This window comes from Mesitornis unicolor, unplaced genomic scaffold (genome assembly GCF_000695765.1).
Source record: "Mesitornis unicolor isolate BGI_N332 unplaced genomic scaffold, ASM69576v1 scaffold2379, whole genome shotgun sequence".
Taxonomy (NCBI): Eukaryota; Metazoa; Chordata; class Aves; order Mesitornithiformes; family Mesitornithidae; genus Mesitornis; species Mesitornis unicolor.
This window is the reverse complement of record NW_010206347.1, coordinates 2,504-19,279: the sequence shown is the minus strand read 5'-3', so window position 1 is coordinate 19,279 and position 16,776 is coordinate 2,504. Positions and strand designations below refer to the sequence as shown.

Genomic DNA, 16,776 nt, shown 5'->3' with positions numbered 1-16,776 from the left:
ATCGCTACCTGCCCTTGTAAAAAGTCCCTCCCCAGCTTTCCTGTAGGACCCCTTTCAGGTCCTGGAAGGTTGCTATAATGTCCCCCTGGAGCCTTCTCTTCTCCAGGCTGAAATCTGACAACTATGAGTCGGTGAAGCACCATAAATCACCTCCTGACATTTCCTCCCAGCCTCTGCCAGGCTGGTTGTGTTGTAACTATGGGAGCACCTTTTCTCCAGACCAAAGTTCAATTATTTTACATTTTTATTACTGCTGCTGTTTGCTTAAAGTTTACCAGAGCAACCTTCTACTGGCTCAGAGAGCAGATCCCAGGTAGGAGGAGGAGGAAGCAACCTCATGCTACGCAGGACTAAAGAGAAGAAAATACCCTGAGACGGTAGAAAACCTGACAAAATGCCGTCCAGAAAAAAAACGTCCTTGTTCACATCGGCTTTTTTGACCTGCATTTGCTCTTTTGTACTGATTTGCGTGGTTCTGGGGACCCAGCACTGGATGAGCAGCGAGGTTCGCTTTGCCAGCACGAACTCCAGCGTCACCGTCAGCCTCACCTATGGACTTTTTAGCGGTACCTGCGAACAGTTCGTCGAGGCGGGACTTCAGGTTTCCGAAATGTCTTTCCAAGGTGAGTGGGGGGACACCAAGGTGGGTGAGTTGGGGGGACACACCAAGGTGGGCGAATGGTAGGCCTGAAAATGGATTGCATCTTCTTGGTCACGCAGGTGAGGGATGTAGGAACCACAGCTTATTCTTTTATTCATCTGTATCTAAAATAATACTTGAACAAGAATATCTGTAAACCAGACTGGGGATTTAATTGGTATGAAATAAGAGCCCCCCAAAAAACCAGAAATGCTCCAGCATTCATGCCAATAGCAACTTCTGATGACCTGGGATCTGAGCCTACGCCTTGGAAGAAGGGAAAACCACAAAGTAGGAACTTTATGTAAAACTGATCTTAATTTTTAGAAGCTTTCAGTGAGGAACAGAAAAGCAATATTCAATTGCCATTTTATTAAAGGGTTACAAACCTAATTCACCTTTCAGGATTTTTTTTTTTTATTTCATTATGTTAAATTAATTGTTTGATTTAAAACATTCTGCCACCTACTATGAAATTAGTATCTTTTTTTATAGAAGATTTTATGAGGCTGCTGAATGAAAAAGAATAAAACAATAATTGAGATAGATACGGTGTTTATACGTGTGCTGGGCCTACACATTAATGACAATATCCCTTTTATTTCTTCCATTAAAAGCACACCATTCTGTTTCTAAGTGCTATTCTCAAACCTAACCATTTGTGTTTTTAAACCATATGCTTGCTCATGTCTTTTGGGTGTTTTATGCTAGGCTGTGAAGTATGGATTACAACAGAGCTTGTCATCCTCTTTAAGGTCTTTCTTCCCCTCACCCAGTGCTCAGTTTTCAGGTGCCTCCTCATCATTAAGGCTTCACGAAATAAACACACTGAGATCTGGAAACAAGGTTATTAGAAGTACAGTTCAGCAAACATCCCTTAGATGCCAATTAAACCATAGCTTATGTTGATATGGAATAGAACTGCATCCGCAGCTCTTGGTAAATACCCACAATGGTAGAATTATTACAGATGAAAAAGAATAAAATTGGTTAAATAATAAAGGAGGACAGAAGAACTGAGGGATAAGGGAGGAAAGATGCTACACAGGGATAAAGCAACGTTTAAGAACAAGGGGAAGAGCAGAAGAGGCTTTACCTGGAGCAACCTTGGAGAAAGTTAAGACAGAAGCATGAAAAATCCTAACATGAGAAGCAAAGCTTGAGAAAAAGCAAAACAGAAACGAGAAATTATGCACACCAGGTACAAACCACAGCCTCAGTACTGGGTTCACACAGTTCAGCAAAGATTTCGTTAAGTCCATGCACAAGGAGCTCTACTGATGTGAAGAAAAGCATTCGCAAAGCCCATAGGTAGCTGAGCCTGAAAGCTGTTGCAAGGATCTAGGATCTGCACTCATTTTACTTATCTTGCTGTCTCACAGAGTTCAAAGCAGTAACGCTGATATACACGTGTGAAAGTGAAAAAAAAGCCAGTCAAAAGAAACAAAAACGATAGGATCACACCATGGTTTGGGTTGGAAGGGTCCTTAAAGCTCCCCCAGCCCAACCCCCTATGGGCAGGGACACCTCCACCAGCCCAGTGGAAGAATTTGGAAGAGTAGGTCAAACAATTTTGAGACATGAGATGTACTTTAAGGTCATTTTTCATTTTTGGGAGGCTGTTGTAAGATGCCCCATCAAAGAGAAGCCAACAGGGTAAAACACAGCAGACCTAAGCCTCCAGATGGTTCCCAACCCCAGCTTAATTTGGTACAGGATTTATACAGGCACCCAAATCCCCAGAGTGGCACAGCTACATCACACAAGTCAGTTCACATTACCGCAATTATATTGCGGTGAAAAACCTGAACGTGGCAGTTCCTAGCAAAGCTTACATTGAGATAATGACAGAACAAGTACAACATCACAAGTCATTCACACCTGTTTATTTACGGTCGTATCAGAATAATCTCAGTAATTTATAGAAGAGTAAATATGCATTTGTACAGACAGTTTATACGTGGTTGTGTGTCCCAATGTCACCTGGCTCAAGCCCCAAACCTTGCACCACGAGAGCAGGCTTCTGCTGATTTTAATAGGGCAAACACAACCCAACCCCAGGGCCTGGGCGCTACCACCGGACAGATTTTAATTACAATTAATGACAAGTACTCACAGAACTTCTGCATCAGTAAAGGATTTCTTCGCACGGTCTACGTGCATTTTGGTGGTGGAGGTCATCTTCTCCCCACCAGATTAAGACTTTTGTGCTCATCATTTACAAAACGTCTCAGTTCTCACATACCAACCATTTCGGGATGAAGCAGCCGAGTGAGATTCAGAAGTTGCTTGTTGCTTTCAAACAGCTGCTGGAAGAAAATTGTGCTTTATGAATAGTCTAAATATGGATTTGCCCACATCCCTCAGCTGGGCGTATATCCAAGATGAAACAAACTGATTTTGAATTAATTCTTAGGCTTTATGCTAGGCATGATTGTCACATTTTATATTAAGTACGATTCTGTACATTCTTGAAATAGAAGAAATACTTTGCAGAATTGCATAGAAACTATTTTTAAATTCAAATAATCGGGTCCTTCTAAGACAGTGGATGTCTTTTGTTTGATGATATCCATAAGTAAATGGATTGCCTGTGCTATGGAGAAATGAAGTGCTGTGTTTTACCCACTCGAGCATTTCAGACACCAGCAAGAAGAGCTATAAGCATCCTTTTAAATCACTCGGCAAGCACGGCCTCGTTGGGGGTCTCTGCTGCGCACCCAGAGCGCGTTTCTCAAATGGCGTTGTCGTATTTGGGGGTGAGAAAAGGAAAATGGAAGTCATGAAAGAGTAAATCAAAGGTGATAGCTTGGGGATGTAGATTACTTACTAGCAATAGCCCAAGTTGGCTTTTAATATTAATATCCATACAGAATTAAATGATCAACAGCCTTTAAAATGACTATATTCTTTTGGAAAACACATCATTAAAGGATATTTCTGAACATGAAGGCAAAAGACAAACAAAGAAATGCAGTTTCTGCACACATACAGTGCATGAACTGCCTGGTCAGGGCAGCCTCTTTAACGGACTGCCACGAATGACCTTAATAGAGCAATAAATCAATACGGCTTCTTCGGAGGCTCTGGGGATGAGCAGAATGATCTGGCAGAATGTAAAAGTTATTAAATAACTGAGGTCCTTAGAGTCTTCATTGGTTTTTTTGAATGATTTGTCTTAGAAAGGAACCACCTATAGCTGTAACAGTCTAAAATTGCTTGTTTACAGCTTGGCTTCCAAGTCAAACATGCAAAAACTGTGAGCAAGGTGCAGGAAGAGGCACACTCAGAGAGTCCCATAAAGTCAGGTCTTTTGTCCAACTACTAACAGCCGCATGGCCAACGGCACATGAAGAAGTCTTTGAAATTTGCTATCACAGAGAGGAATCGATCAACTTTAACTTTTAGAATAGATAGCAGATGCTTGAAAACTGCTGGAACTTCCTTTATGCTTCATGTGGCACTTGGGGACATGATTTAGTGGCCATGGTGGGGCTGGGTTGAAGGTTGGACTGGATGATCTGAGAGGTCTCTTTCAACCTCAATGGTTCTGTGATGAGTTTTCAGGTGTCATATGAGATCTCCTGAAAAGTGGAAAGATAGGTTAAACTCAGCTTTAGGGCTTTTGTTTGATGGTTTGGGTTTTTAGGGTTGGAGGTTTTTTAAAATTAATGATTCATTGTGTCATAAGTACTCATAGACCTCATAAAACCTGCCAGATAAGCACTGCTTAGAAAAAGACCTCCAGACTGGCAGCTAGACTTCATTCCCACTCAGGTCAGTAAAAGTTGGGGAAATTCTACCCAACCATACAAGAGTTACAGATGAAAACATAAAAGAAGGTACAGGAAATTACAGCGAGACCTGGCAAAGGCAAACACCTCTGCTTTCATTCTGGGATTAGGTTATTTTACTGATGCAGAGGTTGTCCAGCTGTGCGTTACTATCGATCCCATCCAAGTAGATCAGCTACTGTAAATTCCTTCACTTTGCACAGACCGCTTTATTTAGAAAAAAAAATACACTGCCACGAAAGCAGCATTTTATTTAAACCCTTTAGTCTTGTGCTGCTGCAGGAGTCTGACAAAATTACATCCCCCGACCTGCGGATCACTGTCAGAGATAGCCAAGATCAATGAGGGGTACAATAGGTGCAGCCAGTCATTTCGGGAGATGTTCCCAGTCGTAAAATTAAGCGAGGCTGCCAGAGGGAAGTTACCCAAACCTGGCTGGTTTGGCTCCAGACTCATTTCATGAACTCGGCAATGCCCAAGCTCTAAGGCTGCTTCGTTGCAAGCGTAGCTGGCAGAGTGCTCGCTGCCATTTAATTGAGTGATGCCTCCTGAATGTCTGTCTTGCCTATTCTTATGGGAGAATTGCTTCAATTTACAGCTGATTTCCATAGCACATCCTTACCTGCCATTTCCTCAGACAGAAATTAACTTCTACCAGGAATATTACATAAAATGAGAGAAGTGCTCCTTTTCATGTCTTTCCTATAGCTCTTCTTTTTTGTTATGAGTGTTTATTTTCTTTTTATGGGGTTTTGACTATTTTTTTTCCTGCTATGATTGCTCTAATTTATGCACAAACCGAATACTTTGCAGTAATGGCTTTGTACTAAAAGCAGCATAGAAAGGAAGTTTCCCTCCAGATTGGCTTTCTATAGCAACACCCATTTGAGTAGAGCCTGAAAACATTGTCGTATTTGTTATAGGGTAAGGCAGCCACAGGCACATTATCGTTGCCTTTACAGTCCTTAAATTGAAAGGAGGAAAAGAATATATTTCAACACAGCTACAGTCACACTTTGAGTATATTGCGTTCACATTTGTGTCTCTTATTATCAGCAATGTATCAAATAACTAGAAGGATTTAGGCAAAAATCAATACAACTGATTACAGTCCTAGAGGGGTTGACTATATGTGCCATGTATATATGGCCAGCCGTGTATATTTAGCTACAGAAACTACAGCAGGTAGTAATCTCTGTGTATCAGTGTAGTAAGCTGGCGCAAAAAGGGGAGGCAACAGGATGCTCAATGTAAAGATGCACAACTCCTTGACACGTGGCCTCAGGAGTGGAGAGGGAACACCCGGATTTCTGATCTGATTGGGGGATAAAACTTCTGTCTGGCCATGGCAAGAGGAAATATTTTACACAGTTATTAAGTAAGAGAAGTTTACTATCCAACCTGATGCCCGGGAAGTTTGCGTGCCTGCAGGATTAGCAGACACAGATGTGTTACAGCCTAATTTACCTTCACCCTATTTTGGATATGAGTTCATGTGCCCGACCCTACTGTTCTTTCTACATCCCAAATGTAAAACAAATCAGCCAAATCTCTAGTTTTTAGCTTTTAATTACAGCCACATTAGCAAGTCATGACCCCATCCAAGCCCACCAGCGTTGATCATCAGTGCTGTATTTCAGTTGCAGATAACCTGAGCAGGACCACGGCGGAAAGCATCGTCACGGCGATTATTGTGATTCTGGTTCTTGGTCTGCTGAGCTCCCTTCTGAGCTCTGGATTTACCTGCACTAATGCTGTCAGTAATCCCTACCAGACCTTTCTGGGACCCATTGGAGTCTATACCTGGAATTCCTTATGCGGTGAGTAACACGTCCCATGCTGACCACTTTCTGCCCACCATGTGGATGAATACTGTATTCTTACTGATTCCAAGAATAAGAAATATAAATCTGTAAAGGGAAACATTTGGAAAAGTATTCTGTTCAGTTGGTTTTGGTTTTTAACCATGTCTGCTGGGATACAGAACCTATCACAGAATCACAGAATATTGGGAGTTGGAAGGGACCTGGAAAGCTCCCCCAGTGCAACCCCTGCCACAGCAGGATCACCAGAGCAGTCACACAGGAACACGGCCAGGGCTTTGGGTGTCTCCACACAAGGAGACTCCACAACCTCTCTGGGCAGCCTGGGCCATGCTCCAGAACCCTCACACTCACAAACTTTGGCCTCATCTTCAGCTTGAACCTCCTGTGCTCCAGCTTGGGACCATTGCCCCTTGTGCTGGCATTGGACATCCCAGAGCAGAGCCTGGCTCCTTCCTCCTGACACTGCCCTTTCCCAATGGATCCCCAGGAATGAGGGCACCCCTCAGTCTCCTCTGCTCCAAGCTCCAGAGCCCCAGCTCCCTCAGCCGCTCCTCAGCAGGAGATGCTCCACTCCCTCCAGCATCTCTGTGGCCCTGCAGGACTCTTTCAAGCAGTTCCTGCGCTTCTTGACCTGAGGGCCCAGAACTGGACACAATATTCCAAATGTGGAATCTTTTCTCTTTTAAGTACCAGTAAAACAGTATTATTTACTTGAAATGGCACCATCAGTCAGGTAGGAGTCTGGATTCACTGGCAGCAAAAAAAGGAAATAAAACAGCCCCAACAAGCGTAGCATCATTTCATGCATGATGCTCATCAAGAAGAACAGCGTAAGCTGACAGAGACAGAAGGAAATTGCAACACAAAAGTATGCACTGGATGTGACTACAGTGCAATTTGTAACCTCTTTAAGACCTCAGGTCACTATTTTATGGTATTTGTAACAGATTTGTTGCTGGGTTGCCTACATACCAAATCAGGCCTCTAAGGTCTGATCTATAGGATGGACCCTATTGCTTCATTTCTGAAAAATGTGTTGAATGAAACACATCCAACACAGCTTTAACAGAGCGGGTAGCAGTTGGGAAGACAGAGTCATGGCAGAATTTTCTTCTCAAAAACAGACTTTCAGAGAATAAAGTAAGATTTAACATTCCCTAAGCAGCAAAAAATGGTAGAGATACTGAGTTTTTAAAGACGTGAACTCTGCCAAACATCTCCCCAGAGGTGTAACCCCATGTTTACCTGGTAGGCTTGAGCCTGGCTGCTCCCAATGCACCTTCCTACCCTCTTCATCTGGCTATGGCAATGACTTCAGCTCAAGAGGATTGTCTCAAGAGGATTATGTGCTCCTTTAATACTACATTTCCACTCTGAAAATTTTCTTTAAAGATATCTGATTACAGAGTACGTCAGCATTGGTGTTTTGTCCTTCAAAAGCTCTTCAGGTCTGAAGATGGGGAGCAGAAGCTGTCTCTCCCTTGAGCTATGTACACCCCCAGCAGTGTCCTGTCTTGGGCTCCAGACAATTATTCAGCTTCTGAGGCAATATGACACATCATACTTCAAAAGTTGTTCGTTTCCCGAGCCTGGCACCCATTACACAGCCTGAATCTGCAAGCTTGGACCTAAAGTGAAAGGACAAAAGGCCAAAAAATGAAAGGCCAAAAAAAATATTAGTAGGAAAGTAAACCCCTATGTTCACTGAGGATTGTGGTTATTTTTTACAGCCCTGCAAGTCCTGTGACCTGGAAATCTATATTTTGCTGGGGGGGGGCATATTTTTATGAAAAATCATGCATTATTTGACGTGCGACTGTATCTTGAAGGTTCCCAATTCTCCTACCAGATGGCCCGAAAGCCCAGGGTCCTTCTGAAAAAAACTGAACCTATTTCAGTGAGAACATGTGTAGGATGGTGTACCAAGAGGATGGGAATATTTTCACCAGTGTTCAGAGATTATACCTCTGTTAGCACTATGAAAGTAGAGATGTAAAAGCATTATTCAGCTAAACATCAAAGTAACCAAACTCCACTATTCAGAAGGCTGTAGGAAATGGATACAGACCTAATAAGTCATCTCATTTTTGGCTCAATACAGAGTCATTGAATAATTTGGGTTGGAAATAACACGAGACCTCCAAGTCTAAGCTCTTGAGCAAAACCAGGCCAACCCTCATCACAGACCAGGTTGCTCAGGGTTTTATGCAGCTGTGATGCTGCACACCCCATGAATTTGAGCTCATATCAAATAGGCATTCTGCAAATATATAACTTATTATAGACATCAGCACTAAATTCATTTTAAAAAAGTACATTAAATGGCCTTATCTAAGAATAGACAGTGAGAATCCATTAATTTTAGCAGAAGATAGAGTTGCCAATGTCAAAACACCTGGCAGATACCATTAGGTGGGACAAAAATTCTTTAAATGCCCTCATATTTTACTAATGGAAAATACTAATCTTTGTCCTAGTCCAAGTATCCGATTTAAGTAGCCTATTTACAAGTAGCTACCTAAATAATACTGCATGTCCACCTCTATAATTTGTTTTTGTGTTTTCTAGGAATCTTCGTACTTCTAGCCATGATACTTTTTCCTGTGAACGTCGAAGCAAATGGCCTGTCTGTAGAATTGGCTCGTGGGTGTTTTTCTTTCCTGCAGACACACATCGAATCTGCACACACTTATGGATATTCATATTGGATCATGCTGCTCATTGTTTTTCTGAACATTGCTTCTATTGTCATCATATATTTCTATGACCATGCAAGATATTCTAAGAAAAAAGAACAGGAAAGACCCATTGAAAATGCACCAAAAGACGTCATTCTGTTTTAAGGATAGCAATGAACAGAGAGTGTAAAGAAAAATGACTATTTAATACAGACAATCATGACTGATCGTTTCCATTCAAATTGAAACTGTGTATACAGCTCAATTAACAAAACATCCTATTGCATCTTCAAAGTAGTTTGATTTTATCTTTATATGAAGTGCTAATGTCATACTTACGAGTTTCCATTGGTAAATGTGCTGCCTAAACACCTCCGAGTAGATATGGCCCAAAGCATATGATGCCATGACCTCATGGACCTGACGGCTCTGCTCTTCACTGGAGGGACCACTGTGAACACAGCCTCCGAGAAGGGTTCCTCCTCTGAGGAGCTTGGTTATCATCTCCTGTCTTCTGGATTTTTCTGGACCACAGGACAGAGCGGTGGTGGCCAGCCCACCTTTCTGCAGGGGTGCACCAGCATTGGCGTTTTTACTTTGCCTTTTGTGTCTGGATGGGGAGATCAGAGACATTACAGGGAACTGCTTGAAAGAGTCCAGCAGGGCCACAAAGATGCTGGAGGGAGTGGAGCATCTCCTGCTGAGGAGCAGCTGAGGGAGCTGGGGCTCTTGAGCTTGGAGCAGAGGAGACTGAGGGGTGCCCTCATTCCTGGGGATCCATTTGGAAAGGGCAGTGTCAGGAGGAAGGAGCCAGGCTCTGCTCTGGGATGTCCAATGCCAGGACAAGGGGCAATGGTCCCAAGCTGGAGCACAGGAGGTTCAAGCTGAAGATGAGGCCAAAGTTTGTGAGTGTGAGGGTTCTGGAGCATGGCCCAGGCTGCCCAGAGCGGTTGTGGAGTCTCCTTGTGTGGAGACACCCAAAGCCCTGGCCGTGTTCCTGTGTGACTGCTCTGGTGATCCTGCTGTGGCAGGGGTTGCACTGGGGGAGCTTTCCAGGTCCCTTCCAACTCCTCATATTCTGAGATTACTTTGGTTGTATATGTAATTTGAGATCTCAAGGTTCAGAAATAGTGCAACCACCAGAAACCCTGGAAATGATGAGAAATGGTCACTGAGGTACTGGTGCTTCATTTTGTGCTGCAATCCGTACCACTGTCCTCTCCCCCTTAGAGATCTTCTCCCACGGGTCCCTGTGGCACTGCCCAGTGGCCACAGGCAGGTTTGCAGGCTCCCATTCACGGGCAGGAGCATGAGCTTGGGCAGGAACTTGGACAAAGTCACTTGTGGTCGGTCACCTTCACACCATAACTCCCAATGGCACCAACTCCGTCCATGCTTCCTTTGCTGGTTCCATGGCTGGGGTGGCACACAGGGCAGCATGGCAAGAGGCTGGGCCATGGCCTACAGCAAACAGTGTACAGGCACAGTACCTGTAAGTTATTAATTTGTAGAAATATTAGCAAAATACCATTTCAGGCTATTTATAGACACTTAATTACTGTGGACAGCAAACAGCAGAGCCACACCTTGCGCAGGAGTGGTTGTCCACTCTCCCACCCACCGCAACAGGTGGAAGGAGCCACCTTTCTGCCCTGACCCTAAAGCCAAATAAGGGGCTTTATTAGTGATGAATTATGGCAAGTACCATCCCTATGCCTAGTTTGATTAGTATTTAATACACACATGAAGACAGACAACTGCAGAACTGCTCAGAAGTGGGGAGCTGCCATCCTGTACCCCCGGGGGAAAAATCAGCAGCCAAATGTGACCTTGGATGGCGGATGTGACAGATGTCGTCGTGCAAGATCGTGCCCTAGGAGAAGCACACCATGCAAAATGATGGTCAGCACCTTCTGCTCCTTTGCTCCTTACCTCTGCAGCTGGGAGAGCAAGTTTTTTATCACGTGGTTTTCCTTTACAATGTGATTTTCAGAGTCATGCTTGATGTTGTCCTATGATGCAAGAGATGCTTGTGGAGGAGAAAAGGAAAAGCCTTCCTGAAGAGCGGATGAGAAGCTACAAGAGGTGACTTCTCACTATTTATGTCAGAAAATAAAGTTGCAGGATTGAAGTGCTCAATACTTCATGCAGCTGTGCTCTTTCAAAGAATCAAAGCATTTGACTGAGAGTATAATGAGGGCAGAGTGGGGGGAAAAAAGAAATAAAAAGAGGGTTTTTAAGAGTTGAGGAGGTCAACAAAAGAAGGGATGTTATCTGCGCTCCCCTGCTGACAAGAGCCATGCCTAGAACTGCTTTTCAGTGCATAAACATCGCAGTGAAAGCGTCAGATGCCGCGCACCCGCCAGGCATTTGCCAGTTTTGCTTTGGCTGCAAAAATTTTCACACAGTTTCAGCGTGCATCTGTCGCCGTGGTACCCGGCCAGCATCCGTCACACGATGCAATTACACCTACACCGGGCGCTTGCTCGCGGGGAAATAAAGTCACTGGGTAGGGAGAGCTCACCTGCTTGGATGTGAACCACAGAACTGTCATTAAAACACTAAAATAATCAGATTATTTAAATAGTAGTTAAAGTTGTGGGTGGCTAAAAAGACTACCTTGAGGCATTTGCCAGTTTTGCTTTGGCTGCAAAAATTTTCACACAGTTTCAGCGTGCATCTGTCGCCGTGGTACCCGGCCAGCATCCGTCACACGATGCAATTACACCTACACCGGGCGCTTGCTCGCGGGGAAATAAAGTCACTGGGTAGGGAGAGCTCACCTGCTTGGATGTGAACCACAGAACTGTCATTAAAACACTAAAATAATCAGATTTAAGTAGAAGTTAAAGTTGTGGGTGGCTAACAAGGCTACCTTGATATTTTTAGTATGAAGGTTTTATTTCAAATTAAAAATGAGACCTTCATCATCAAGCTCAAAGTGGTCCTCCCTGCCCCAAAATGCCACCACAGCCCCGTGAAGCGGTAACAAAGCACTGTGTGCCATGGGGATTGTTGTATTTTATGATGAGGCCACAAAAAGGTCAGTTTTCAGGTAAATGCCTGGATTTTGTTAAACTACAAAACATGAGCTCTCCTGAGAAGGGAGCAGACAGCCCGGGTATTTGCCTGGGTGAACAGGAAGGCAAACAACCGAAAGCTCAATGCGAAGGGATTGTGCATCTGGGTTACAGCTGCTTCTATCAGAGGAAGAAGAAAAAAGAGAAATAAAGAAAAGAAAGGATGCAACATAATCCAACCTTGTATTTAGCTTTTAGGATATCAAAAAAGAAGTTGGTCTGGCTCTTGCCAAGCAGACAGCCTTTGAAATGAATGGGGCTGTGTTCAGTACACTTATCCTCTTAATGAGGACAAATTCTGGCAGTTTACCCTTAGGTAAAAAGGAAAAAAGCTTGCACTGTCAGCTTGATGAACTCTTGAAAGAAAAATCAAGCTCCCATCTTATCTAAACCCAGGGTAATTTTACACATTCATCACTTGCCAGCGGTTGAAGCACGTTGCGTTTCCCCGGGAGCTGCGTCTGATCAGGTCAGGGGGAAGGACCCGTGCTGAAACCAGCTGAAAGATGAGTGCTCCCTCCAGGTCCAACTCCAGCATCAGGGTAGGATGTGTGCAATGTGCCCCTGTGCTTGCACCTCGGCTCTGATGGTGGCCCTGGCCCAGGTTGCCCAGAGAAGCTGTGGGTGCCCCCTCCCTGGCAGTGCCCAAGGCCAGGTTGGACGGGGCTGGGAGCAGCCTGGGCTGGTGGAGGTGTCCCTGCCCATGGGGGTTGGACTGGGGGGCTCTGAGGTCCCTGCCAACCCAAACCACGCTGTGATTCTATGAAGAAACACGGAAAACTGAGCTGGAGCCCCACATTGGTGTGTGACCTTGGGCAGCAGCACCTACCAGCACCCACCACAGTGGGGAGCTGAGCCCCCCTCGGGTGCTCCCAGCACCCTTGGCACAGCTGAGCAGGGATAATCCTCCATGCTTCCTGTTTGAGACTTGCCTGGAAGCCCATGACTCACTGCAAAGCCCTGCCAGGAGTTTGGCAGCTGGAGAGGAGCAAGAGGATTATCCAGAAATGCTGCCAGCAGCTCCCCTTTGCTTCCCCATCTGATGGGCAGAAAATGGCTTTTCCCCCCTCTTCTTCTACCCAAAGAGAAACCCAAGACAGCCCCTTGCTCCCAAGCCATGCTGAGCTATCCATACCGGTTGACTAAATAAGTGACTTATTTTGCTCTGGCTGAATAAGTCGCTCAGATGCTCCTACTGATCAAGACTGAAATATCTAACAGATTTTTAAAATAACCACATACAGCATGATTTGGTAATCCATTCAGAAGCTCCGCTTCCTATTTACACCCATTTTAGCTTTATGCTTCACTCAAAAAGTTTCACACTGGATGAAAGTTACACCAAATCCAGCCACGGCAGAAACACTGAATAGAGGCAGCTTTTCCTTTGAAAACACAGAAGATCCTCAGTGCCTGGTAAATTATCAGTTACCTTAATGTTTAGCAGCAGTCGAAAACATTTAATAAGACACATTGCAAACCTCACAGCAGGCAAACGCAATAATTTTTGATGTAGGCATATCTACTTGACAGCACGGCAGAAGCTCGTTAACTTTGCAATTATAGAAAAAAGAGCCAGCGCGGCTCTGCCGGTACCCACAGGCAAAGAGACTCAGTCAATAAAACCAATCCCCGTCCCCCAGGAGCTCTTCTGCTAAAGAGTCATCCGGCTCCTGCTATTTAAAAACCTCTGCTGGTAGGAGAGCTGCCAGAATTAACCATCGATCTCCTAAATCAAGCGCGGTATCGCCGACACAGCGATGATTTTTATTACAGGAGTATCAGAGAATTAAAAGTAAATATTGCGCTTCCAGCCCTGTGGCAGGTCTGGATGGTGGAGGGAAGGGAGGAAGAAAAACGAGGATTGCCATGGGACATTTGATTTTGTCACGTTGACTGGGTGCAAAATGCAGGGCTGCAGCTTTTGGAAGGGTTTTGGTTGGAAAAGACCTTTAAGATCATTGAGTCCAACCATCAAAGCTGGTGAAGAGTCTGGAGCACAAGTCCTATGAGGAGTAGCTGAGGGAGCTGGGGTTGTTTAATTTGGAGAAGAGGAGGTGAGGGGAGACCTTATCCCCTCTGCAGCTCCTGAAAGGAGGGGGTAGAGAGGTGGGGGTTGGTCTCTGCTCCCGTGTAACCAGGGACAGGACGAGAGGAAATGGCCTCAAGTTGTGCCAGGGGAGGGTTAGACTGGATCTGAGGGGAAATTTCTGTACTGAGAGAGTGGTCAAGCAGTGGCAGGGGCTGCCCAGGGCAGTGGTGGAGTCCCCATCCCTGGAGGGGTTCAAGAAGCGCCTGGATGTGGCACCTGGGGATGTGGTTTATGGCCATGGTGGGGTTGGGTTGATGTTGGACTGGATGATCTCAGAGGTCTCTTCCAACCGTAATGACTCTGTGACTTGATGATTACAAACACCTACAGCTCTTCTCCCTGCACATTTTGCTAAGGCCAAAGCTTTACCCCATGCTACTGAAGGGTCAAGGTGTTTAACACCCATGGCCATGGCTCTGCTCAGGCACCATGGGGCTGCACGCACATCTGGGCTCTGACAGACCACAGCCTGATCTTGTCTTTTTTTTCTTTATTTAATTTTTTTTGTATAATGCAGCTGCAAATCCTTGAATATTGAAGACATGACTCAAAATTCGCATTTCATGACAACAGATTGTAGGTGGTAGTGACAAATATTTCTATAAGCAACCCTGGCACACGCAGTTATCTCAGGGCAATCAACTCCAGGTGTTAATGGGGCTGGAGGAGCAGTTACCTGCAGCGGTCAAACTGCATCAAAATGACCTCTTCCAAGAAAAAAAATGAAAAATAAAGAACATAAATGCCAGAAAACAGCACTCTCTGCGATAATTCAGGACATTGGGTTCTCCTCAGCCCCTTCAGTCCAACAGTCGAGTTCTGTACCTTGCAACAGACTTTTCCTAGAAAATAAGGGGGGAAATATCCACTTTCCTCCTGGTTGTTCGCCTCGAGAACCACAAGAGGGCAGCAGTTCCCTTTCTAATCTGCCGCCGGCCTCGCCTTTGCTTTTATATTCCCATTTCTTTTCTGTTGTGTTTTCCTTTGAAGGGGAGAGTGAAAAAGAGAGGGGAGAGAGACAACTGCCTTGACTGTGCATGCAAAGGTAACGCTGTATTTCACCTCCTTCTCTAAGACACAGAAGAAAACCCCAAAGAAAAAGCATTACCCAAATTTTAGGTGTTCAAATTGACACCCCAGCTCTGTGGACATCCTGAAAGTGAACACAAGGGGTGCAGCACAGAGCGGTGAATTGCTTGCGTGTGACCATTGGAAAAGGTTTCTTGGCTACTTCCCAATATTAGAAGAGGTAAATTCCAAAAATAGCCAAAAAACCCAGAGGTGTGCAAGTCTAGAAGGTGTTAAATCAGAGCTGCTGGTGTGAAGAGTGCCGAGCTACCCAAGCTGTTGATTAATAATGGTTAGAAAAATAGACATTTTCTCTCAAAGAGAAAAATGGGATTTTATACAGCCCCAGTCTTCAGAGCAAGGGTGAAAATACCCTGCTGTATTTTGTGTACTCTTCTGTATTTTGTGTTTTGCAAAGGTTACCAAGGCAACGTTCGCTTGTATTTCTTGATCAATAGAGTATGAGCAAAAACACCATCCTAAATAAGAACTAAACAGTATCACACAAAATTATCTTCCAAACATGGTTAATTATCTCTCAAATAAAGGAAAGACCACCCCTATTCTTTATCCAAGACTTTAAAGATGCTCCCTCAGAAGCCAAACCCAGACAAACTGTTCCTGTATCAGAGGCCGTCACGTTTAACCCCATCACCAACTCCACACACATCCAAACCATGGTTTTCAGCTTCAGATAGAGTCTAATGGAAAACTGTTCTTCATAGAGGGGAAATAAATATTCTGGGATGAATATTGACGTTTTTCAGACTCCAGATTTCTGTATGACAAATAGATTTTTTAAAAAATCTAGGAAAATACAGGGTGACTGTGGAGATTAATGGCACTAAGTATTTTTCATCTAGTTCTACATACTAAAGCGTCAGAATAAACATCAAATATATTGGAGTGAATATCAGTATATTCAGTTTTAGTCTTCAAGGGCAAAGAGTAATTCATAAAGTCAGCAGCACAGAAGAAAGCTCTATCTAATTTTAAAAGTGAATTTCATTCAATAATAAACATCAATACAGGAAGATATAGATGCACAGCAGAGTTGTATTACTCTGCCCTTTGTGTGCATCTTCCAGTGCTGAAGTTACCTTTTCCAATGAAAAAATGCCTGCTTTTTTCTTAGAAAATACTAGGAAAAAAAACATACCAAAAGTTTAATTTCCAATATTTTAGAAACTTTCTGAAACTATCCCAAATCAAGAGATTATCGGTTGGAAACATCGCCAGCTCTTGCCCTCTGTTCTTTGGTTTGGTTTTGCAGGTGATCCAAAAATTACAAAGTCAAATAATTTTCCATGTCTCCAAAGTCTTTGACCAGCATTAAGATTCATGTAATAGATTTTCCATATGATTGTCTATCTGTACATAGACAGTCCTCATGTCATACATTATTTCTCGCATAATATCATTTAAAGGAATAATTTACCCTAGAACACACTTTTTTCAAGGAAATTTGTCATGGCTACTTTGCTATATTTAAAGAATGTGGTTTAACCTCTGTAACAATCAAGTTTTCCCGATTTAAAGAAAATTTTTCAAAAGAAAACAAACCACCTGTGAAGCCCTAAAAATGCAATAAATTTTAA

At 43.9% G+C, this 16,776-nt stretch overlaps 1 protein-coding gene across 1 annotated transcript; it reads left to right on the top strand.

The window, feature by feature from the left end:
• Window positions 1-394: 394 nt before the first annotated feature.
• Window positions 395-9,103, top strand: CLRN3 (clarin 3). The gene is made up of 3 exons (XM_010191698.1): window positions 395-623; window positions 6,075-6,254; window positions 8,829-9,103. The coding sequence occupies exons 1-3, from the start codon at window positions 395-397 to the stop codon at window positions 9,101-9,103; spliced, it is 684 nt and encodes a 227-aa protein (XP_010190000.1).
• Window positions 9,104-16,776: the final 7,673 nt, after the last annotated feature.